The 27,645-nt window shown below is 32.0% G+C and overlaps 1 protein-coding gene across 4 annotated transcripts in view; it reads left to right on the top strand.

The window, feature by feature from the left end:
• The window catches only part of LOC114329682 (protein dead ringer-like), an 871,887-nt gene that overhangs the window by 626,701 nt on the left and 217,541 nt on the right, over positions 1 to 27,645 (top strand). For all 4 annotated transcript variants that reach the window (XM_050658217.1, XM_050658215.1, XM_050658216.1 and 1 more), the window contains exon 4: positions 27,399 to 27,471. In XM_050658217.1, the coding sequence (XP_050514174.1) occupies positions 27,399 to 27,471 (73 nt within the window). The remainder of the gene's footprint in view (positions 1 to 27,398; positions 27,472 to 27,645) is intronic.

Here is a 27,645-nt window from a genome sequence, read left to right as displayed (position 1 = left end):
TATATATATATATATATATATATATATATATATATATATGTCTTCATATCAAGGCGAGATCCGTTTGTATCATAAGCTATACAAGATGAGATCCGTTTTGCAAGGCGAGATCCGATTTTGGATCTCACCTTGTATTCACGTGTATATAGTGACATCTCGATGTAACAATGGTTAGGGTACAAGGAAATCGATTTTTGTCTGGACCTCATTTTGCATCCCTTTTGGTGAATTTTATATTGCAGTGGTTCCACTAAATCCGCTGTAGAGGGCAGCGCGCGCGATCCGTTGTGTATATGGTAAATATATATTTTGCAGACAACCCGAGATCCGGTAAATTTGGAAACATCGCAAATGAATTTCACGGTCAGCTCTCTCACTCGGCTTATGTCTAGCTTGAATAAGAATGTTTACATTATTTAAGGGCTCTGTCCAGAAAGGCGATTGTCAAATATCTCGAGAACTAGACGGCATATCGAAAAAACTTTGGAATGCTTTTTGAATGGTTTTTCAAAATCTATATACTTATGCAATAGCAGGGTTCTTATTCTGCCTGCGAAAGCGGTGGGTGTAGCAACTTTGAATTTTCAACTGAAACACTTTATTTTTAATTAAATAGTTGAAATTTAGAATTAAAAATACACAACTTTTGTTTGAATCGATAATAGCTTCTTTAATCCAGTCGGAAGAGCTTCAAAATCGTCCTTTTGATGACATTTTTAGGGTTTAGGGGTACCTCAGGTAGTTAGCTTAAAACGTAAGAAATAAATTTGAATAGTTAATGTTTATTGATAAACAAAGCTCCAATTCTATTTTACTTCAACTCATTTTAAGGCTATTTCAATAAACTAATCGGTTCTTTTTTCAGTTTTTTGGTAAAACATTGTAACTTATAGACGAAAATTCTTAAAATCGGCTATTTTTCATTTAAATTGTCAATAAATAATTAAATTGAGAAAAAATTGGTCAGATTTACATAAATTTTGTTATTCCGTCCATATAGAAACTAAAACAATTGTTACGTAGTTACACTGAGTGTCATAAAAACCGTGTATTTTTACTCATTTCTTTGAGCTATTTCACGTAATATCGAGATATAAGTTGTATTTTTTACATAAGTTATATTAACGTTAAACTGACTTAATTTATAGTTTTATAAGCAACAATTAAGTATAGCGAAATTTATAAAACCTTGTTTAAATTGTTTTACATGCTCTATAATGCGGTTATCTTAAATTTTGTTTTGAATGTTTTTCTTCTTACTGGTAGACAAAAAATGGCAAAATGTGCATTTTTTACATAAAATTGTTGATAACCAACATAGTTACTACTCAAAATATTAAAAAAACTAACCGTCGGTATAACAGGTTGCCTGGAAACCAGATGGAGAACAGTACCATAAATGTTTTAGACTTTTTAGCACTTTCTTTAAGCGAAATTTAAAATCATTTACCACCCATGTACACTCATTACGGAATCTGTTACAAGAATTTCAGCGATTTCAGCCATTTTTTCAAAATTTATTTGGATTTTCTCTAGTAATCCTTCCAAAAGACAATACATAAATGGTGAATACCTTTTACACCAACTTCAAGGAGGGTAATTTATTTATACAGGTACATACCTGGAATTATTATATGGACCGTTCACTCTTGTTAGAGTATAGTTTGCTCAAATATGAGCTCTTTTAATCCATTTCACGCGGTAAATTAGTCCGCTTTTCCTTTAGGTCTTAGGTCATAGGTTGTGATGTTTTTTTGCCCTATCTACTATCTTCTTCCACTCTCTCCGGTCCTAAATCTTTTCTCTCCAGTTTGCAATTTCCATCTTTGATATGTCGTCTAGCAGTTGATCTTCCCATCTAATTTTTGGTCTTCCTCTTGGTCTATTTTTTACTGGTTTCCAGTTCATTATCTTCCTGATCAGTTCTTCTACCCCTCTTCTTTGTGTGTGCCCAAACCATCTGAGGCTTTGTGCTTTAATGAATTTTACTATATCTTCTCCTTTATTTATATTTATTATTTCATGGTTCATCAGCTTTCAATATTCCCCTGTTTCTGTCTTTACTGGGCCATGTATCCTTATAATTTTTCTCTCAATTATTTTTAACTTTTCTTCGTCTTTTTTCGTAAGGCACATTACTTCTGCTCCATAGGCTATCACTGATCTGATTGCTGCTGTGTATATTTTTGATTTTGTTTTTTTTGCTCAGGTTTTTGTCCTTGAGTAGTTGGTGATATTTCCAATATACTCTATTACCTGCTTTAATTCTGTCGTTTATCTCTATACTCCTTCCGTTTTTGCCGTCCACCATCACCCCCAGGTATTTGAAGCAATCTACTCTCTGGAATGTATTTTCACCTATCTTTATTTCTGCTATTCTGTTTACATTGTCTCGTGTGCTTATAAGATATTTTGTTTTATTCTGATTGATTATTAGTCCTCTCGTCTTTGCTTCTCTTACCAGGGTTAAAAGTGCCTCTTCTAGTCTTTTTTTATCTCGTGCTACCAGTCCCAGTTCATCTGCATATCCTATGATCTGTGTTGAGCTTTGAATAATTGTCTTTTTCAGCCCTGTGTCCCTAAATACTCCTTCTAGAGCGATATTAAATAGTGTCGTTTGTCGTTGACAGACTGTCTCCTTGTCTTACTTCAAGTTCTATTTTGATGTCATTTGTATCGCCCTCATTTGTTTTAACTTTTGCTGTTGAGTCTTTTATTGTCATTCTAGTTAGTCTTATTAATTTTGCCGGTATCTCCATTTTTTTCATTTCTTTTAATAATTGTTGTCTGTATATGCTGTTGAAGACCTGTTGGAAGTCGATGAATAGTATGTGTAATTCTATGTCATGTTCATAGCTTTTTTCAATTGTTTGTGTCAGTACGTGTATTGCATCTATTGTTGATCTTCCTTTGATCTATTGTTCTAAAACCCTATTGTGTATTGATTTAGTCGGTTTCTTATAATTGTGGTCAATATCTTATACGTTGTATTTAGTAGCATAATTGGTCTGTAGTTGCAGCACTTAGTTGGATCTCCTTTCTTAAAGATTGGTGCGATGTGCCCGTTTTTCCATTCTATGGGCATGCTTTCGTCCTTCCAAATTGTAACCATTATCTTGTGCATTCACTTCGTGAGCTCCTCTCCGCCGTTGATGATCAGTTCGTTGTTGATTTCATCTGGCCCTGGCGTTTTGTTTACTTTTAGTTGTTTTAATACCTCCATGAATTCCTAATAAGTAGGTGCGACTTCCTCTTCATCTCTGTTATCTCTTATATCCTCATCCTCTGAATATGCCTTATTGTCGTTTTTGTATAGGTCCGTGAAATGTTTTTCCCAATCTTTTTTGTTTATTTTTGTGACAGATTTTTTGGTACTGTGTTGTTGTTTTATCTATTCGAACAATTTCTTGTTGTCTTTATTATTCGTTTCTAATTCTTGCATTTGTTCAGAGATCCATGTGTTCTTCTTTCTTCTATAGAGTTTCAATGCTTCTTGTTTTTCTTTTCTATATTGGTCCATTTGTTCCTGTTCGGCACTTTGTAGCCATTTGTTTCTTGCGAGGTGCTTCAGTTGACTTTTTTGGTGACATTCCTCATCAAACCATTCTTTCGATTCTTTGTTTTTTTGGAATCCTATTATTTGTTCTGCTGTCTCTATTATGCTGTTCTTTATGTTTTTCCATTCTCCTTCTATTTCTATGTGCTCGTACTGACCCAATTTCTGTTCCAGTTGTTCTGTATATTGTTGCTTTGTTTCTTGCGTTTTCAGATTGGCTATATTCCATTTCCTCCTTTTTCCTTCCTTATGATTATTTGCTTTGATTATTTTCATCTTAAGTTTTGCTATCAACAATATGTGGTCAGTGCCTCCATTTGCCCCTCTATATGACCTTACGTCTTGTACTATTTGTGTCCACTTTTTCGAAATTAGAGTATGATTTATTTGGTTTCCATCCATTCTTCCTGGTATCATCCATGTTATTTTGTTTTCTTTTTTATGTTTATGCCCAGTACTAACTATATATGTATTTGTTGCTGCTGCTAGGTTGCAGATTTCTCCTCCATTATCATTCGTAGTTTCATGAATGATTTCTTTGCCAGCTACATTACGATTATAGTCCTCCTTTCCGATCTTTGCATTGAAATCACCCAATATTATTAATATGTCATTCCTCGGAATATTTTTACAGGTTTCTTCCAGGATGTCTTAGAATTCTGTTTTATCTTCTTGGTTTGCTTCTTCGGTGGGTACATAGCAATTGACTATCGAGATGTGGGCTTGTTTATTTTCTTATGTAAGATATCCTTTCATTAACTGCTTTGAATTGTATCAGTTTTTCCCTCATTTTTTTGTTCACCATAAATGCTGTACCATTCGTTCCCTGTTTGTTTTTTCCCGAATAATACATGCTAAAATTTTTCTTCTCAATTTTTCCTTCTTTCTTCCATCGTATTTCCTGTACGGCTAGGATTTATAGTTGGTATTTTTTCATTTCAAGAGCTATTTCTTGGATCTTACCTGCTGCCAGCATGGTTCTAATATTCCAAGAGCCCATTCTAATGGGTTTTGTTCTTTTCTTCTTATTGAGATTCTTTCTTTATTTTGTATGCGTTATTTTGTTTTCGTTAACCGTTTCCATTTCCGAGTCTTTTTTTGCCATGTCAATATCATACTTCAGCCGCTGTTCTTCGTTTATTAGTTTTTTGAATTTTCTATCAGCTGTTCTCTCTCTTCGTCCCATATCTAGATTTTGCCATTCACTATTAATTTCTTGTAGCCGATTTTCGTTTGCTTACCTTTGCTTATTTCGTCCTTTGCTATTTTAGTTATTTCCTTTTGTATTTCTTTTTCTTTCGATGTCCAATCGTTGTTTATATAGATACGATCTTTATGCTGTTTTAGTTTACGTTTCTTGTTTGGGATTTCCATTTTATCCGTGAGGGCTTCTGTTTCTATTGCGCATACTGTTTCTCCTATTTTTTTTTGCACTTCTTAGTTTTATTTGTATTTGCAACTCTTGGGCTCTGAAATTTTCCATTTCTTCTTTTAATTTCTTATAATCATTTGTTTCTACTTTCAACCCAGTTACGATCAAGCTTTTCTTTTTGCTAAATTTCTCCAGTTTCTCCATTCATTCATGTAGCTGTTTTACTTCTTTTTTTAGTTTTTGTTTCTCTGCTTTTACACCCATTAACTCTTTATTGGTTTGTTGTTATTCTTTCCTTATTGGTTTTATTTCCTGAAGCATTTCATCGTTTTTATTCATTAGCTCTTTCATTATTGCAATCATAACATTTTCCATGTCTTCCTTGTTTTCGTTGCCTGCTTTGCTTGGTGACCGTTTTTTAATTTTACTTCTATTAAAACAATCATCCAAGTTTTCTCTTTTGCGTTTCGTTTCATCATCGGTTTCACTTCCTGTGATATTTTTTCCATTTTCTAGGAGTGCAGCGCTAAATACCTGGAATACCGATATTAGATTATCAACAATACTTAAAAAATGAAAGTTACCAATTCACCGGTAGTTAATGCGTTATTTAAAAATTACCTGCGCACCAGAGTTGCCAGTTGGTCTGTAATTAGGATGGGGATTAAAATAGATACGAATTCACCGGGACCCGGAAATATGCACACCCTGATATTCTAGTTACGTAAGCTCGTCCGATTGGCGCATGACGTTAACAACAGAGTAAAGCATAGTCCCGTCTATGCGTTCGTAATACGAACGCGAATGAAATTTGAGAATAGTACAAATGAATGAATTATGACTAAAAGAAACTAAGTGATTTTTATAGTTTAGAGGAAAATTATTAAACTATTTACTTTTATTTAAATTGATTTTCAGTTATTTGTAAAGTTCCCAGTTTCTTGATTATATTGGTATCCGGAAAATAAAAATATTCATATAATCGATATCTACTAAAACTATTATATTTCGTTAGTTGGAAAAAATTGATTAGTGGCCTACACATTAGTAAATATAATTTTTACCAAGGGGAAGAAAAGCCCCAAAATAAAACCATAAATTTAATGGATTGATAAAAAACAAAATTTTTTACTTTTTAAATAATGTATTTCATCAGATTTAAGTAAGAGGCTTGGAAAAGACAAAAATAAGTTTTACAGTTTTCATGCCATGCACTTTATTTAAATTTTGTGCATGTGAAATAGACGTACATACAGCAACTATGTAGCAGTTTTTATAATTTTTCTTTTACGCAATGTCAGGTTGTTAAGAGACTTGTTTAATTCTTTAATTCGGAAGTACATCCGAGACCTAAAAAATAACTTGTTCGCTTTGTTACAACAGTCTACAGTTACACTTTTGGACATAAGGTTTTCTAAATAATTTTTAGTTACCAAAATGGAATCACCATTCATGTGGAAGGAAAAATTGTCTCCAGGTACTTAATATATGACAAGAGAGTGTCTGATGGTTTACATAAACCACACTTACTCAAATGATCAACCCACGTGTACGTTGAAACATCTTCGGATTGAATACTGGAGTCCTTCAATTTATGGCAGATATAACCAGCCACATTCTCCAAACCATCATACTCGAGGTCACTAATGTTTTTTCATTCTAACTCTCATTGAAAACTTGAAAATCCACAACTGTTTCGTTGTTAGAATCCAGCCTTTGGATCAATTGTCCAGAAATTGGTAAATCTGGGATGTCGTCTGTTTAAACGTTCGAAAATTCGTTCCGTTGTCTCTCCTACCCGTATATAACTTTTATAAAATAAAATAAAGCTTTTTGTTAACATTAAAAAAAATTTAATGGGTTTTCCCCGAAAAGAGCTTAATTTTTTGGTACTATGTATCACGTTAAAATATTTGATTTGGAATTTGAAGGATAAGATCGTCTTTTTTATGAGCTACAAATTTACTTTTACTGGTTCTATAGACTAAGAATATACCATTTTTTCGTTTTTTTTTTATATGCTACATTTTTTCCAAGAATATTTTTTCGATATAATACTTACTTTTTGAGTATTTGCGAAAAACCGCCGAAAAACGTGTTTTTTTTTTGTTGAAAAGTAAATAGTTTTAGTCGCAAGTGACTCTAGTACCTACTACTAAATTAACCTAGTACCTAAGTTAAAAAAACTCTATAGAACAAAAGTTGCTTAAACTTAGTCAGATCTGTTTCCGGACTTATTTTAAACGTATATTTTTTCACCCTCCAAGTAAAAGCAATCAACGGCACAAATTCAACTTTGAAGTGGGGGATGGGTAGAATCTAAATCCAAATTTTCATGCAATTAGGAGTTGACCCTGAAAATTATGTGTGTTTCTTTTTATCTTTTAAATCATTTTACTTAAAATCATTTTTTAACTATTAAATAATAATTACATATTGAATTATTTTATTTTTTAAACTTTAATAATATTTATAAAAAATTTTACTTTCTTGTAATGTATTTTTAAAACAAGCAATCATTTAAATAATTATTTTGTAACAATTTGTATTATTTAAGAATATAATAATTACATTTTGGTTTCGTAGTAAGTGTTTTTTAAGAATATTAATGTATAGTTTTAAAATATTGTATTGCAAATAATTATCATTATTAAATGGTTATTATTTGTCAAGTATTCTTTTTCTTTTTTCACACCCTTATGTATGTAATAAAACTAAGGGACTTTCTGAAAGGTCAATCGTAGACTTTAAAGACACAAAAGAAGCGATACTTAAAAGTTACGCCCATTATATATCTTTATATCGTGGGAAATATACAATACAACACGAACTCCAACCGCTCGACTAATACTCTTTAGAGCTGGCATCAGTGTGTGATCTCGCGTTGAACGGTAAATATCTAAAATTTCGTATATAAGTCCCCCCCTTTACTTTTCAGCCACGGATCTCGTTTCGCTGTAAATTTATCAGAAAAATTTAAGTACAAAAATCTTTTCCCCTCTAAGTGTGCCATGATTAATATGTTAATTATAAAGATACTTATGAACAATATACTCCAATAATTAATTTCCTATTGGTGGATCTCGGGTTGTCCTCGATTTAGTCGGATCTCGCCTTGATATGAAGACGTATATATATATATATATATATATATATATATATATATATATATATATATATATGGATTCCGACTTTAGGAAGCCAAAAACGCTATATCGCACCGGTCATACGAAGCCCGACACCTCCTTACGAAGCCCGGATTCGGGCTTCGTAATTCTTTAATGTTATTTCCCCAAAAAACGTACTTTACACCATCTCTCGATATTTTAACCAAGCTCAGAACATGTGAATACGCTTGGGCTTCATATATATTCGGACAAATTTTAGAAATGTACCATAGGTAGCTCTGAAATCATGATTAACAATACGAAGCCCGGGCTGCTTATGCCTGGAATTATTATCAAAACATACACTCGTAGTTCATGGTATCTACCACCAGTTTGCGCTGCGAAAAAAAGTATATACTCTGTAGAAGTTCAGCAGCGTTAGGAAGCCCACATTGAGCTACCGATTATAAGAAGCCCTGAAGTTTGGCAACGTTTTTGCGTATTCCTCAAAGTACTATTAGCTTGTAAACATTTTTATTATTACCTGGCAATGCACATTTTTTGTATTTTTGGGTCGTTCATCGTCATTAATCTTGTGTACTAAGACTCCCGAGAACAGATTATGGTAATTCTTAGCATTACCTGTACACAGTAAGATACCGACAGAAAAAAGATTTAAAAATTGAATCGCAAAAGAATTATTTATTTTAATTGATACAATTAATACAAATTAATACTTTGTATTACTAATTTACTATTTTAGTTTGTAATAAGCCACAAAATTTGCTACCAAATAGGAAATTAATATGACAAATTAAATTATTGTTTTTTTTTATTTAAAAAAGGTTAATGCCTCGACAACTAATGGCCATTGGCATGGTAGGTACGGTAATTTTTAACAGTTAGGTACCTAGTGTAATGTGTAGTGTGTGTGTGTGTGTTGAGTAAGTGTCTTGTTACTTTGCAAAGTTGACGTCATTGTCTTTGCAAAGAGACGCTAACTGTATCCGAACGTCTGCGGTTCCTCCGGTGAGTACCGATCCCACAAGGACAGAAACTATTTTCATTTATTAATTTATAATAAATGAAACATTTCTGACCCTGGTGAGATTCGAACTCACAACCATTCGGATTTTTCGATCCAAAGGTAGGCGCTCTTACCACTCAGTCAAGGACGGGGTTAAAGTTATTATTATTAAATATTACGTTATAAAATTAAAAATAGTCATTCTTATGAATTATGCGTATTATTCTGATTCTGATACGATGAACACTTGTTTGATGGGTCTGAGCCACACAATTGAGGGTTAGGCCACTGTTTCATTCGTATTTTTAGTATTTGTCAAGGCAACAATACACTATGTAGTGCCATATTGCCAAATATAGAGCTAGATTGTGTAGACCACTGTTGAACCATATATCCAATTTTTCTGCTTTTATTGATGTATTAATCTAAAAATGCTCAATTTGTGGACTGTGCCACTGTTGCTCTGAGCGCCTCATTTAATACAAATACAAAATATTTAATACAATAATGCATATAGATTTTCCCTTCGGAAAAAATCAAACAATATAGATGTTTTTTAATTTCATTAAGGGAATGGGCACGTAGTTTCTGCTGAAATGCTACTCAAATGGAATTCACTTTTTTTTTCGAATTCTGAGAAAACTAATAATTATTTTTGAAAATTTTAAACTCAGAATAAGAGATTACGTTATTAGCGAGGGCCGAAAGTCCCTGAGAACTTCTATAATGTTTATTTTAATAAGTTACAGGGCTAAAAAACTAAAAGAAAATTTAGTGTGACTTTTAATTTCAAAATATCTCATTCAAAATAAACTTTTTATTTATTGTAAGAGACTTTCGGCCCTCGGTAATAATTTAGTCTTTCATTTTGCGTTTAAATTTTTCAAAAATATTTATTGTTTTTTTTTCAGGATTTGAAAAAAAAAATGAACACAATGTCCGTGGTAACATTTTCCAAATCTTTGTCAGTAGTAAATAGAATATTGCCAGCATATTGTCAGTCAGACAGTGACAATTTTAAATATTTGACCTGGCATTGGGAGTATTTTCAGTTGTTGATTAAATAATATTGATAATGTGTTTAATAAATAATTGATTTAAGACGTGAACTTAATAAAAAGTTATTTATTGTTTACTATTTATGGAAGATCCAAAGCAGAGAATACACCAGGATATATTCAGTGATCCAACTATTGTGTTGTTACAGATGTTCAAAATTGTAAGCGTTTCATAGTAACAATATATTATTAAAAAATCACTTTATCACTTTTCCTCTTTTCTCGATTGATTATTAGCTTTTGTTGTACAGTAGATAAATTATTACTGAATACATAGGTAGTGAAAAAATTATCAGTAGTAATTGCACAAGAGCTCTGAAATTATCGAATTTTTCCCGAGTGACACTTTGACAGTATTAATTTCACGACCCGAAGGGGAGTGAAATTACGTCAAGTGGCACGAGGGAAACAATTCGATAATAATTTCAGAGATCGAGCTGCAATTTGCTGCGATTATTTCATGAATAAAACTGTTTAAAACCAAAATTTTATTGTAATTTATTTATGTAAGTACAAATTAGTACAATTAAACACACAGTTGTTATAAATATTTGACGATTGAAAGTCATCACTTTTATAAGTTTTAAAACAGTAATTGTCATTAATGTCACTGAATGTATTTTTTCACAGCAACGAAGGGCATCTGACGTAATATACTTGACGATGGGATATTATCAAAAATGATCAATTTAATTTGTATTTCTGTAGCTTTCTATTGGTCGGAAATATGAAATAATCATATTAATTAACTGAATTAACAATTAAGGCAATTAATTATACTAGTAAAAGTTATCCAAGAACATTCAAAAGCCATCTTTACAGTTAATGATGAAATTGTCAAGTAAAGTTTACATATCCATACCAGTGACAATTTTACTACACGTAATTTGCCGTGTAAAGACAGAAAGAGTGGGGATAGCCTTAAAATATTTGCGAATTATGTACCGATGGCCATAAGAAATGTTTAATAAACAACATATTAAAAAGTTCTACTCTAGAAGTGGGCACTTAATTTTTTATTAAACAAATGAACTGCGAAATTAGATGTTTCTTTAAATAACCCCGAAAATATAAATTTTAGAAAAAAACTGACTTTACTTGAAAAATTCAGACTATTGAAAAAAACCTAAATATAAGATTAAAATTTTTATAAAATTAAATCTGTAGCTTCTATAATTTTTTATTTATAACGCTAAAGTCACCCTTCTCACAAACATTGGCGCACTGTAAACTAGCGAAGTGCACGGCTGAGTTATTTCAGTGTATTTCTCTAATTAATGGATCAAATAAAATTTTACAAATTGGACAAGAAAGAAGGAAATTAAGAGAAGGAACAAGAAAGGATAGCTTAATTGGAAAGAAGAACAATTAAGCTATCTTATGGTTATAATAAAAAGAAATAAAATGTATGGGCATAAGTACGGTGTAAGCTGAATTTTGTTTAAACATTATTTAAAAATGTGTAACTAATAAAATTGTTCTTATAAAGCTCTCAAATTTGCACAACTTACCTTTCAAACATCTTACTAAACAATGTTTCATTCAAAAAAATGCCAAAAATTTAATTCAAATGATATGACGCAAAAATGCAATTTTTGAAAACTTTTACGTAAGTTTTAAGTAAAAACGTAGTTTACAGAATTACCAGCACTTTAAAACGGTATTACTCAAATTTGAAAAGATTTTTTACAATTTTATAGGTGATTTTTTAAAGCATTTGATGTATTTTTAAAATTTACTCAATAATTTTATTTTAGAAATGAAACTATGAAACTATGAATGAAACTATTCCTTTTTGACAAAAATTAAGAAAGATAACAAAAATGTACCTAATACAAAAACCGAAAATTACCAACTAAAAAATTGTTTATAAAAAGCGATCAAAAATGTTTTCTCTAAAACTTACCTAAAATAAATTTATTAATAAGCTTGAACAATAATAAATTTTCAACAAAAAAATATTTTTAGCTCTTAAACATTATGTCTGCGTAACTTCGAACCTATTAATAACTTTTTTATTACCAGTTTTACGAAAAAAGTTATTCTTTATAAAATACTCTGCATCGTATATGATCTCAGATGCAACCATCAAATATCAAATTTTATTAATTTTACATACGAGGTTTTACATACGATTTTACATTTTGACATACGAGGTATGTAAAAAAATATGAATTTCACTCAAGAGTAAAGTACCTTTAGATTTCACAATATCGAAAATTGTTATTAAAAAAAGTTGTTTGGAATTACAAAATATGTTTCACTGTTTAATTACATTCTTCTAAATGAGATATTGTGAACTATAAAGGTATGGTATGTTTAACAGTAAATGGTCGAGTTCAATTAGTTACCACTATAAACATCCTGGAATAACCGATAATAGTATAAAAGGTCCGGTTTCAGGTAAAATTTAAATATGTTTTCTGGTACAATTTCTTTGCTTTATTATGGGATTACCGTCTAGTCAGTGTTAATTGTCAAAAGACCAACTCTGTCTACCTCGGTTGCTTATCGCTCCGGGTGGGTCTTAACAATGGGCCAGGTCAGATAAATTTAATAATATTTACGACCGCACTAATTGAACTCAACCATTTACTGTTGAACAAACCATACTGAACCGTTAAGCAAAAGTCATATTTTTTACATACCTCGTATAAAATTGAAAAAGTTTGATATCTGATGGTTGTTTTTTGGACTTTAGACCAGAATAGAGTATTTTATGAAGAATAACTTTTTTTCGTAAAATTAATAATAAAATAGTTGAAATAATTGAAATAAAATAATGATGATGGGTATCCGTAATTTGAGAAAACATTGAATTTTTTTTCAATTATAATGATGTAATTATAATAAAACATAGTTTTTAATTCCCAACAACTTTTTATAATACCCATATTTTGATATTCTGGAATATAAAGGTACTTTACTCTTTAACAAAATTCGTATTTTTGACATACCTCGTATAAAATTGATAAAACTTGATATCTGATGATTGGGTTTTAGATTTTAGACTATGCAGAGCAATTTATGAAGAATAAACTTTTTTTCGTAAAATTTGTAATAAAATTGTTTCAAATATGGTTCCTTGCTACGCAGACATAGTGTAGAAGAGCTTCTTTATAAGCATTTTCAAATTGTAATGCCATATTCGGATTAAGCATAATCAAAAACAAAATAGAAAAAAAATTCAACGATATTTTTAAAATTATTTTAAATTATATAATTTAACATGATTGTTTGGAATTAAGAACTATATTCTGATATGCAATTTCATCCTTCTAATGGAAAAAAAAATTTGAAAATTTTTCTAATCAACATTATTTTTAGTTGTTTATTTCAATTATGATACATATAGATATTTGTATAACAAGGGAGGAAAGTGCTTCTTTTCCTCCCGAGAATGAAGTTTACTGCCCGACGCGTAGCGGAGGGCAGTAATCATTCAAGGGAGGAAAAGGCACTTTACTCCCATGTTATACATATGGTTTTTCCACCTTCCTCAAATAACAAGTCATTTTTTCATTTTTACTTAATTTATTTATGTAACTAACCAACAAAATTTATTAGAACTAAAACTAATAAGTACGTACAATATAACTGTCAACTTTCAAATATAAGTCAAAATAAAAATGTAAACATTGTTAAATCAAAATATCAATTTACAGTTTTTTACCATTCTGTGAAATACAGAGTGTTTTATAAATAAACGTTAAAATGTACACAAACTTACGTAATAGAAAATAGATATTATACAGGGCGTCAATAAGTTATATTTTTATGAATGAAATACCATGATGTCACTTTTACTTTTCTTCCCTAGGGAGGAAAAGTACAACTTTGCTCCCTACAATCAGGTCCGGAAAAGTATACTTTCGGTAGAGGTAGGTGGAAAACTCTTTTTCCACCTACCTCTACCGAAAGTATACCTTTCCGGACCTGATTGTAGGGAGCAAAGTTGTACTTTTCCTCCCTAGGGAGGAAAATATTTTTCCTCCCTAGGGAGGAAAAGTAAAAGTGACGTCATGGTATTTCATTCATGAAATATAACTTATTGACGCCCTGTACAATATCTATTTTCTATTACGTAAGTATCTATAGATTTTAACGTTTATCTAAAAACACTCTGTATTTTGCAGAATGGTAAAAAACAGTAAATTGTTATTCTGATTTAACAATGTTTACATTAATAATTTGACTTATATTTGACAGTTGACAGTTATATTGTATCTACTTGTTAGTTTTAGTTCTAATAAATTTTGTTGGTTAGTTACATAAATAAATTAAGTAAAAATGAAAAAATGACTTGTTATTTGAGGAAGGTGGAAAAACCATATGTATAACATGGGAGTAAAGTGCCTTTTCCTCCCTTGAATGATTACTGCCCTCCGCTACGCGTCGGGCAGTAAACTTCATTCTCGGGAGGAAAATTAGCACTTTCCTCCCTTGTTATACAAATAGCTATTATTATTCATTTTACGAAAAACAGTTATTCTTTATAAAATGTTCTACAGGGTCTAAAACCTAAAATACAACCGTCTAATATCAAATTTTGTCAATTTTATAAGAGGTATATAAAAAAAATATGAATTTTCCCAAGAGTACTTAAATAATATACCCTTATTTTTCACAATATTGAAAATTGTGCTTATGTAAAGTTGTTTAGAACTAAAAACCATAATTAACCCGCCAGTGGTCGCTATATGAGATTTTCTCTCACGGTTTCAGAAAATTGCACAGAATTTTTTTTCTGGGAAATTATAAGATCTGTAGTTCTTTCTAGTCTCCTAACTATCCTCCCTCGACAATCTAATAGAATCGTCCGCTTAGATAGTGACTCAGTTGACCTAATATCACCCAATTGTTGAGTCAGCGCGCTTCAAGTGAGACATTCTCTTCATCAAGCGACCACCCGCGTTACGAACTGTACATAAAAATTAATTTTATTTTGGCACTTAAAACCTAATATAATGTAAAAAAAATTGTAATTGTCATCAATCAATTTTTCCAGAGCATTCTTGTTATATTTGTGTGCTGTGCCGTAAATTATCAAGATACGGAGATTGATTAATATTGGTTTAATTCCGATTATTTCTTTTTATTTTATTATATTATTATCTATATTATGTTACATTTTTTTTTCTTATTATTAGTTAATAAAAAAAGTTTAAAAACTGTTTTAAAAACTTTATTTTGTAAAAAAAAGGTAAAATTTGGATATGTGAGAGAAAATCTCACGCGCGACCACTGGCGTAACAATCTACCTAGCGACCAATGCCGGGTCGCTAGGTTGGGAATCTATCTTTGGTTGGGAAATAAGCCACAATTAAATTGAAAAAATAATTTTATTCGCGTTTGGACGCCCAAATCGGATGTCGTTGTCAAAATATAAAATATTACTAATATTTACTCGGTAATATTTTGTATTTTGACAAGGACATCCGATTTGGGCGTCGAAACGTTAATAAAATTATTTTTTCAATTTAATTGTGGCTTATTTCCCAATCAAAATAATTATAAAAATGCCACAAGAAAATAGCTTCAGAACAACACTAAAAACCATCTTCCAATATTCCATCCTTCTCATTGAAATATTCTGAACTATAAAGGTACTTTATTCTTGATCGAAATTTATCTTTTTTGACATACCTCGTATAAAATTAATCAAAATTGATATAAGATGGTTGTATTTAAGGTCTTTGGCCATGCAGAACTTTTTACAAAGGATAACTTTTTTTCGTATAATTAATAATAGACCAGTAAGGATCTGTTTTTAGATGTATGTGAGAGGTGGCATTCAGATTTTTGCGGATAAAGTTAGGTGATAACTTCGTTATTAATAATTGATTAATGCTCCGTCTCAAATATGCCCGGAACATTAATAAAAAAAAAATAAAATATTTAAAAATTTCAAAAAATTTCGTTTTTTTTTCTAATTTTTTTGCTTATAACTTTAAAACGATTCATTTTGGAACAAAGTCGTATAGGAATAAAACAAAGGTAATTAAATTTTCTATCAGATGCGATTGGTTAAAAATCTCTTAATTAATCACCCTTGCTGCAAAATAACAATAAATATAAAATAAGGGGGCAAACAAGCCTGTTATTATTCAATTATTTTCCATCACTTAGGTTACACTTGGAACCTTCCTAATTCGCTTAGAAAATTTTTGTAATGTGCTAAAACCGTACACCAAATTTCATTAAAATTGACTTACTAGATTTTGAATAATAATTTTGCAATCTAAACTTTTTTTAAAAAATTAAAATTTTTTAAAATCTTGCACAACAAAAACTAGTATATACAAAGATTGGTCAATTTTTTTACATATAAAGAAGCACTCTACCTATCTAATGCACTTTACAGAACTAAAATCGGATTGTTTAAGCAGCCTCAGCAATGTTTTAAAATTATAAACAATTTTTTGGCTTATAAACAAATTAGTCCTGTGGCCAGGAGGGGGTGCTGCGGGACCTTTATTTAGATGGACTTACCCAAGATTTTTATGTATTTTTTGACCCGTGGAACACGATTTTTTTGGGTAACAGTTGATCCGGATGTCAATAAAATTGTTATAAACAAACAACTTGAGGAATTACATAACATCGATTTTTCGCAAAATAAAACACTTTTTTATATTTCTTGGGTAAGTCTAAGCAAAAAATGTTCTTACAAGTTTTTTCGTAGGATGCATAGTTTTCGAGATAAACGCAGTGGAACTTTCAAAAAATCGAAAAAGTGCAATTTTTGAACGCGAATAACTTTTGATTAAAAAATAAAATAGCAATTCTGCTGACAGAATTTGAAAGTATAAATCAAATTATACCGGTTTTAATTATTTGCATTGCTAAAAATTAATTTTTTATTATTAAACAAAGCTATTTGTTTATAAGCCAAAAAATTATTTATAAGTTTAAAACATTGCTGAGGCCCCTTAAATAATACGATTTTAATTCTGTAAAGTGTATTAGATAGGTAAAGCACCTCTTTATATGTAAAAAAATTAGACAACTTCTAAATGGTCTACTTTTTGTTCAGAAAGATTTTAAAAAATTTGAACTTTTTTAAAAACATTTAAATTGCAAATTTATTATGCAAAATCTATTAGGTCGATTTTAATGAAATTTGGTACACAGTTTAAGTATGTTACAAAGAATTTCCTAAGCGATTACTAAGGTTCTAAGTACCACCGAAGTGGTTAAAAACATTGAATAACAACAGGCATATTTTGCCCCCTTATTTTGTATTTATTGCTATATTGCAGAAAAGGTAATAAGTTAAGACATTTTTGACCAGTCGTATATCATACAAAATTCAATTATCTTTATTTTATTTCTCTACGACTTTGTTCCAAAACGAATCGTTTTAAAGTTATAAGCAAAGAAACAGAAAAAAAATCGACGTTTTTCGAATTTTTAAATATTTTATTTTTTTTATTAATGTTCCGGCCATATTTGAGAAGGAGCATAAGTAAATTATTATTAACGAAGTTATCACCTTACTTTATCTGCAAAAATTCGAATGCCACCTTTCACATCCAAAAATAGACGTTTTTTCACAGATCCTTACTGGTCTATAATAAAATAGTTATCATAATTGAAATAACTGAAAATAATGTTGTATATCCATAATTAAAAAAAATTCAACTTTTTTTTAATTAGAAAGATGAAGTGGCATATTAGAATATAGTTCTTAATCCCAAACAACTTTTCATTACAATTTTTAATATTTTGAATAATAAAGCTACTTTACTCTTGAGTAAAATTCATATTTTTTGACATAATATCTCGTATACGGCTTAAAAAAATGAACTGATGGTTCTATTTTTAATTTAGACCATGCACAACTTTTCACGTTGACGAACAGAACGTCTATAGTCGTCTAATTTCCATTGATGTAATGTGACACAACGTCTATATACGTTGAATTTTTCCCTATTCTACTTTGCAAAATACATATAGTGCCACAACACTTGCTTATACATTTGACGCAGTGTCCGACAACGTGTTAATTGGACACACTGTACAAAACAATTATTGTTATTGTTTAAACAAATAATAAACAATTAGCGGCAAAATCTGTGAGTAGAACTTTTTACCTTAACATGTATATAAACTAACAAAAAAAGTTTTAGAAAAAGATAATCTTGTTTGAATTGCTCCGAAACAATGCATCTTTTCGTTCTATCTTGACTCTTCTAAAATGCTTCGTATAGATTGCTGAATAGAATTGGGCTTCTTATAACAGGCAATATGACGACTTATATACACATATAAGGATCTCGTAGAACAGTCGTATTATTTAAACGTAAATTAAAACATGGCAACATCGTCGGGCTTCGTATAATGCGTAATCCATATACACTGTGAACGCGTTTATACGAGTGGGCTTCGTAAGACTGTAGGAATAAGACAGTGCTACAATCCCCTTACCCCGTAAACCGCGGGCTTCCATTCATCGGCAGGTTGTAGCGGGCTTCCTATCATTTGTGAGCCATATATATATATATATATATATATATATATATATATATATATATATATATATATATATATATATATATATATATATATCTTCTTAAATAGAGAAGCCAAAGGAAAAACCACGGATATTTTGTTAGCATTGTTGAAAGTTTTAGTTTGTTAAAATTTAAAGTTGCGTTTTAATTTGAGCTGCTTTCATTAGAGGTAATGAAACTCTCCAACCTCACGGAGCATTTTTAATTTGGAAAATGTCATCGATACATGTGATAGATGATCGGTGTAGGTCGTGTAAAATCTCGAATATACACATTAACGAAGGAGAGGAGGGGGAGGAATTAATTGTTTTTCGAGGAGTGTTACACTTCCACGTCTTCTTCGATACTCGTTCCTGATTAATTTCTATCTTGTTTTAATCGATTTGTTATAAACGTAGGTGTTCGATATTAATGGTATGACTTATTGGAAGCGAGCGTTGCAAGCTCGTATCAGACTTATGAGTTATTGGATATGAGGACTATCACTATAGAAAAATTAAAGGTGTTGGTGGTGTGCCAACGTGTGTGCTCGTACAAAAGAGAAGTTTATAACAACTTCCTTGAGGCATTGTTGCAAGATTCAAAGGGCGATATATGATTCGATTTGCCTTTTAGCGACCAGTGGTGTCCGCACTTTATAATTATTGACTATTTCTAGACTAAATTTTTTAACTATTTTTGCATAAGTATTCATATTCTGTAGATTTTATCAATCTTCATCCTGAATTTCTGTAGCTATTGCATCTTTTGGATAAAATAGTTGTTATCAGATATTAGTCGAGGCGAGTTTGTACTCTCATTTCTTTGCAACTTTTATAAACAATTATTAGGTTTATTCTTTGATTAAACTTCTTCTTCTTTGCGTCTACAACCCGGGGTGTGGGTGGGTCTTGAATGACGTGCAACCCGCTTCCATCTCGAATGGTCGTCATGATAGTTGAGTCAGTGGGCATCCCCATTGTTCGTAAATCTCTCCAGCGCATTCGTGGACGTCCTACGGGTCTTCTCCCTGTCGGCGCTTCCTCCCAAATTAACTTGATACGGCGGTTATTAGAGAGTCTATGGGAATGGCCAGCCCACCTTAGACGTTGGGATTTAATCTCTTGGACTACGTCGCTAACCCTATAAATCTGTTTGATCTCGACATTTGTATTGGTTAGTATTCAGATCGTGATAGGGTTCAAAGCTCCTTTGGACTTGTTCTCTCAAATTATCTGTTTTCTTTCCATTGATTTTGTCAGAGTCCATGCTTCACACCCATACATTAGTACTGGTCTAATCACGCTTTTATATATTCTGATTTTTGATGTTCGTGTTAGACTCTTAGATTTAATAGTGTTGGAGAGGCTATACCTACATACATTTTATCTTTATTGACTTTTAGACCGGTTTTTTATCTTTATCGTTAATTTATTGAAAGTTTTCTTTATATTGTTGACGGCGGCGTTTCCCACAATGTCAATGTTATCCGCGTATGCTAGTAGTAATTTTAGTCCATTTACTGTCAGTAGTTCTGTTCGACTAATTCTGTTCTGTTTAGTCATTCTGTCCTATCGACGAATCCTAAAGATATCGTAGGTTTCGCACACTCTCAATGAACATGTTCTCCGAATGATCATTTTGTGCCGTAGCGCAGCGGCATGATACTGGCCTCATAAACCTGAGCGCCCGGGTTCGAGTCCCGGCACAGACAATCCATTTTTCATTTCTAAAAATGGTACTAACTGTCACCGTGCCGCGGAGAGTACGTTAAGCCGTCGGTCCCCTTGGGCTAGTGTACATTGACACTAGTTACTTGAAACAGGGTTAAAGATGCAAGTGGCACCGGGACCTGTTCGAAAGGATCTCCCCGGCAAAAATGCCATACGATATTATTATTACTATTCAAATGATGAACTCGGAACGTCTGCGCATAAACATCATAAAGATGAGAAAAACAGAATACTTCGGCCATAATTAGAGGATCTAAAAACCATCTACTTCGCCTTATAATACAAGGAAAAGTGGAGGGAAAGAGATGGATTGATCGAAAGAAACTTTGTGGTTGCGTAATATTAGACAGTAGAAGAATTATTACGCTCAGTAGCTGATAGACAAAGGTTTCAGGAACTTGTGAAAATGATGATGGCCAACGTCAGAATACGAACACGGCACCTAAAGAAAAAAAAAGGTTCTGTCTAATTTGTGCTATTCTTACTACATACTAAAAGGAGAGGTGACAGCGCGTCTCCTTGTATCAGGCCACTATTTATTTCAAACGATTTTCAGTGTTTTTTACCTATCCATACTCTGGATCAATGGCCATTTATACATACTTTAACGAACTGGATAAATTTTTTTGGAACTGAAAATTCTGAAATTGTATTCCACATCTGATCTATTTTAATGCTGTAGTGTGCTTGTTGGAAATCTATGAAGACATTATGGATAGATAATTCTATTGAAGTCCCATCTTTTTTCAAGCAGCTGCCTTAAAGAAAAAATCTGATGTATGGCCGATCTATTTTTTCTGAATCCCGCTTGGTATAGCCTTATGAAATTTTCTACAAAAGGTGTCAGCCTACTTATGTAATACTTAGGATTTTCTATGCCTCTATAATTAGAGCACTTGGTTTGGTCTCCCTTTTTATGGATGGGGATTATTACACTTTCCTGCCATTTTGTTAGTATTTTCTCTTCGTTTCGTATAAGTGTTATCAGCTTGTGTATTTGTCTATATAAAGTTTCTTCGTTGATTATTAATTCACCATTATTTTTCTTAAGTACATACACACAGTTAAGTCTGAAGCCCCTCTTTTCGTTTGACACCGATTTCGTCATTTTGCATTTTTTCGATGTTCCACAGCCCCAATGCTTCATTCGTTCAAGTTTCTACGATGATATTCTTAACCCGATTCTCACTGGGCAATACTCTGTATCTCCATCTACTCACATGGGGCATCTTATATCCATATTAGTAGTTCCATGTCTAGCATCGACAATTACGTGGTTAATTTGGTTCCATGTGGAGCTGTAATTACAAACCAAAGTTTGTTTATGAATGTTTTTATATTTGAACATAGTAGACTTTACAGGCATTAAACCTATAATATATTATGGTTTCTTCTTTGATTTAAAGTTGTGGCTTGGACTATTCTTGTATGTTTTCATTATACCTATATTTGAGAGCCCCTAATATCTGTATAATGCCTGAGCCTGCTGTTTTAAGTAGACGAAAACTACCTTATTCTAATATATTACACCACTTTCAAGTTGATCATCTTAGTCAAATAATTTTCGAAGCTATTATTAAACCATCGTATATGTAATATAAATAATTCTATCAACACCAAAATTAAAGATCTCAGATCAAGATATACATATATCTCTGTAAAGCATCGCTGGAAGTACGCCCATGTGGTAGCTTTTGGAAGGTGTCGATTAGAGTTATTCGATTGTTCGAATCCAATTTAAGGTAATTTGCATCAACTGGATATAAATCACGACCGGCTTGATTACCATCACCAGATTAAAATCGTTATAAGCAAAGACGAAAGATTGTGCTGCTATAAAAAATATTAAAATACACATATTTCATCTGTTTTATTGCTGTTGGTACAGTGTGGATCGATCAACGTAAAACAGATTTTAGTATTTTTGATCAATTATATATTTAATAACTCTTTCGATATTTAATATTGTCACAAGTATAAACCAAGTATGCATTTTAAATCTACCTATTATCTTTTTTTATCTCGTTTTGTGTCTTCTTAATTTTAACTTGTCGATCAACAACAGACCAGATCTTTGTGCTAAGGCAAATACTGGAAAAAACCAATGAATTCAATATCGACAAATACCATCTTTTCGTAGATTTTAAATCGGCCTATGATAGTGTCCTAAGAAATAAATTGTATGATGCCATGGATGAATTCCACATCCCTGATAAACTGATAAGATTGGTAAAGGCTACAATGCGTAAAGTCGTTTGCAAAGTCGAAATACAGGGCGAACAATCACAGGCGTTTGCAACGAATGTTGGGCTGCGACAGGGAGATGCGCTGGCGTGTCTCCTCTTCAACATAGCTCTGGAAACAAAAGATGATGGCATCAACACCCAACAAATAGAGCCAGAAACATCGGTCACCAATTCTCTGTTGATAACTCTACCTTTGAAGTGGTGGACAAATTCACATACTTAGGCTCCCTGATCACCAAGGAGAACGTCATGACGGAAGAAATCAAGCGAAGGATAATCCTAGCGAACAAATGCTATTTTGGACTGAGTAGACATATGAGAAGCAGAAACTTAAGCCAAAAAACAAAAATAACCATATACAAAACCCGTATACAACCAGTGTTGACATATGGATCGGAGACATGGACCATCTCCAAGGCAGATGAAAACCTTCTTGCTTATATTTGAAAGAAGGATCCTGAGAGAGGCATATTCGGTGGCATCTGTGAAAATGGTATTTGGAGGAGGAGACGGTACAACTACGAGGTATACCACAGATATAAACATATATTTGGTGGTAAAGACGTAGTATCTCTTATAAGAATAGGAAGACTAAGATGGGCAGGACGTCTAGCAAGATCACAGCATAACAACCCTCCTAGAAGAATCCTTATGTCACAACCTGTGGGAAGTAGAAATAGGAGTAGGCCAAAACTTAGATGGAAGGATGGTGTAGATGAGGATGGGAGAAAAATAGGCGCAGCAAACTGGCAACGGTTGGCAATGGATAGAACTGACTGGCGTAATAGACTTGGGAAGGTCGAGGCTCTTTCATAGGGCTGTAGCACCATTGATGATGATGAATTCTAACTTGCTCTGTTTTTGTATCTATACAAAAGAATACTAACATCGTTCGGATCACTTTCTGACTCTTTTTCCGTGAATGTTCCACCCTTTTTTCAAGGTAAAAGGTATATTTTCATATCATATTTACTAACTTACTTATCCTCTTTGTTCCCACTGGAATATAGGACATCTACTGTCACTCTCCATTTTTGCCGATTTTGTGCTGTCTCTTTTACTTCTTTCCAGATTAGGCCGACGTTTGCAGCTGCTCTAATCAGTTTGTTTATCATTATCATCATCATAATAATTGGCTCGACAATCCTTTGTGGATCTTGGCCTGCTCGCAGAGAAGTCACCACTTCCGTCGATTACTAGCAACTTCCATCGATTACTAGCAACTTCCATCCATCTTCTGACCCTTCTTCTAGGGTCTTCTTCGACATCATCAATACATCTTCTACGCGGTCGGCCTCTACTTCTTAGCGCTGTTTCACATTATAAGAATTTAAACGTGCGAGGGTTAGAACGCACGACGGCATTCCAATGGTGGCTCATGTAATCATATGGAGCCTTTCTCACTAGACGGTTGTTGGAACGTTCAGTCACGTTCGGTGAAGTCGCCGTATTTATTTCGTCCCTCGCTTACAACTACAGACGGCGGCCGTGCTGCCGTCTTTACGCACCCAGTAGCATAGGGGACTTAATGCATCTTTTCATATGATACTGTCGTTCAGTCGCACGAAGGTAGTTTCCTTGGTTGTTTGGTACATTATTTTCATTTACACTTTGAAGTAGGTGCATATATTTTATATTATGATGTCTCAGATTGAAGCGAGGCCTGTTTTTTGGGACAAAATAATAGAAATATATAAAGATAGAAACTTGACGAGAAATGGTGTATGCCGTGCACTTAACAGTGAATTTGACGAATTAGGTGAAAGAAAAAACACATTTGGTAAGTACAGAAAATTAATTATATATTACTGATAACAACAGTAATTAAAACTGCTAAGTATATTATAATAAAGGGTGAAGTCGAGTTCGCTCCGCTTCGTTCAGGTATATTTTAGAAGGGTACGAATTGGCTCCCGCATGAATGCGGGTAGGCTCTCATATAATCGCGGAAACATTAGACATTGTTGCCAAATCGTGTAATATTTATACTGCTTAGGAAATTTACATAGTGATATAGACTTTTTATAGGAAAATTATACTTTTAGACAAATACTTTTAGAGTTTGTTTTAGTTCAACATTGGCATATGTGGCAATTTTAACACAAATTATCGGTGTCGGCCGGTATGCGCTCGACCGTTTTGCGCTCTTACCTGAAATCGGCCGGTTTGCGCTCTACACTCTAATACCCGAAAGTTAAGTTAGGACCGAAGGGTTAGGTCTTCCTCCTTTCCCATAGATATTTCTAGGAAGGTACCTGTTTCTAACAAAAAGAGAAAATTTGAAAGAATTGACAACGCTGGGTGATATTTTCGACATGTTTAGGTAAAATAAATTTTGTCTATGGGAGCCAATTCGGACTCTACCTTTTTTAGTTCAGGTAAAATTCTTACCATTGGGAGCGAACTCGACCCCGTCCATAATAAACTTTATTTTACATAGTTGCAATTAACATTGAGTATAGAGGCTATTTCCTTGTGGCATTTTTGTAATAAACTATTCTAAATGGGAAATAAGCCACAATTTATCTAAAAAATGATTTTATTAACGTTTCGACGCCTAAATCGGATGTCGAAACGTTAATAAAATCATTTTTTAGTTAAATTGTGGCTTATTTCCCATTTAGAATAGTTTATTACATATATTGTATGAGCTAATCCAAGATCCTACAAATAACTTAGTAGAACAACGATTATAAAAACAAGTTAAGACTTTTAATTGAATCAGTCATTATGAAACGGGGTCATCTCCACTTTTTTGACATTTCCACTTTTTGTTGAATTTGTATTTAATACACCTAGACAGACACATCTATTCCATATGAAAACGGGTCAACTTTCAATATTATGTATTACCATAAAAACAGCATAGTTCAGTTTGAAAAGGGGCCATCTCCTAGTGATAGATACCCATTATAGAACAGGATATGTTCATTTTGAAAACGGGTCATCTCTTTAAAAAAAAATGCCGTTTCTAGGTCTTTTAAAATTTCACAACATTTTTAAAATATCCATCAGCTTCTATTTAGCTGTCGAATGTATGTAATAAACAATATTCACATTATAATGACTTTTTTCTTTTAATACCTGTTCATTTTAAAAACGGGTCATCTCTTTTATAAAAAATTGCGGTTTCTAGGTCTTTTAAAATTTAAAAAATATTTTTATATTATTCATCAGCTTGTATAGTGAATATTAATACCAAAAAATACATAAAACAATTATTTTCCTAATAGTCTTAAAGATAAAACGTTTTTTACCTCTCCTGTAAAATTTAAAAAAGTGGAAATGGCCCCTTTTCAAAATGACCAAAAACATAAGAAATAATAACTGACAAAATAGAAATTGCAAATGTATTAAATACGCATTACAGTACATTTGGACAAAAGTATGGACAAAAAATACCCATTTGTAATGACACATATCAGACATCGTATCATGTACCTATATACCTCAGCCAGAAAGTGTAAATAATACTAATATACCAAACAACACAGCAAAATATCTTCGTGCGACTCAATTCTTTTTGTGTGAAAAGGATAATTGCCTCAAAACTACCCCACGAGAAAACCCTCGCACGTTCACAATTCTTATAATGTGAAACAGCCCTTTCAGTTCGTTTGTGGTGCAGACAAATCACTCTTTTCCTTATTCAGTTTTTCGCACGGAACATTCTTCTATGGCTGGGATCTTTCCGTTTATTATATTTTTCAGGATGTGTGTATTTCGTTCTACGTCTACATGTTACGAAGATGTTTTTCAACTTCCTAGGTTGGTATAAAAATGTAATACACTTCCATGATATTTCAAGCCAGTCTACGAGTTGGGAACACACATGATATAATACTAGGTAGGAGTACTAGACATACACATCATGCAATAATGTGTCCCAGAATGTATCTACCTATTGTAAAAAAATATTGAAATAATAGAGCTGAGAGCTCTCTCATATACCAGTTATACTGAATCATATATTTTTGGTTTCTTTGGGTCACACTGTTTCTATAAATTGATGCTTTATTAGGTACCAAAAAAATCAATTAATTCTATTAGGAGAGGAAAGCTATTTTTTCAAGACGATATTAGATTCAGAAATAAATTAATTTGGGCGGCAATTTTCTAGTTTTTAATTAACTAAAGCGTTACTTCTCATGTAAATACTCATACTTAAATGAATTAATAGATTAGTGATGATGCTTACATACATTTTAAATGTTGGTTTAATGAATTTTTAGATATTTTAGTTTTAAATTAATTTTAATGCACTAGCAAACTAGAAAATATTTTTTTATATACTCTATGCCATTGAATATGGGACACCCATTAAATTTCACAATATTTTCATGTATTTTTCCCAAATTAAGCAACTGACATAATGTAGCCCAGTGTGTCTATCATTGTTTGATATTTTACGCTATTTCAAACCATTTGATAGTATATAAATATGAATTAATTAATTTATTATACACTAATATCCATTTCATCTATCCTGCCTTCATTCTACTGGATGTATTACTCTGTAATACTGACAGGTATTTAAAACTAACTTTTCGGAGTGATTTTACCACCAAAAGTTATCATACATATAGTTAATCATACCTATTATTTGTAGAAATAACCAGATATTTCAATGAACATGAGGAGTCACTACAAAGTTACTTTTCAAAAGCATTAGATTGTCTAAAAGTCTAAATTGCACTGATTATTGCCAACCTTCAACACTTGTATAATATATAGAATTTTGAATATTTATAACGTGGATATCTGATATCTATACCATTTTCTTTATATTATTCTTTTTTTGCAGTTATACGAAATTAACGACGACCCAAAAAGAAAAGAATTCCTTGATGAGCTCTTCTCGTTTATGCAGAAAAGGGGTAAGTTTTTAATGTTTTAAATGCTTTTTGTATTCATAGTTTTCTGCTTTATTTATTGATGGCTCAAAATACGGCCAAAAATATTTTATCGGTTCAGATTTTTCTCTTAAATGGAAAAACAAGCAACACGATGTTTGGTAAGGTACCTATCAGTTACTGTGGTTCGTACAGGAA

The sequence above is a fragment of the Diabrotica virgifera genome, chromosome 8, assembly GCF_917563875.1.
Source record: "Diabrotica virgifera virgifera chromosome 8, PGI_DIABVI_V3a".
Classification (NCBI taxonomy): Eukaryota; Metazoa; Arthropoda; class Insecta; order Coleoptera; family Chrysomelidae; genus Diabrotica; species Diabrotica virgifera.
This window is presented reverse-complemented; position numbering and strand designations above follow the sequence as displayed.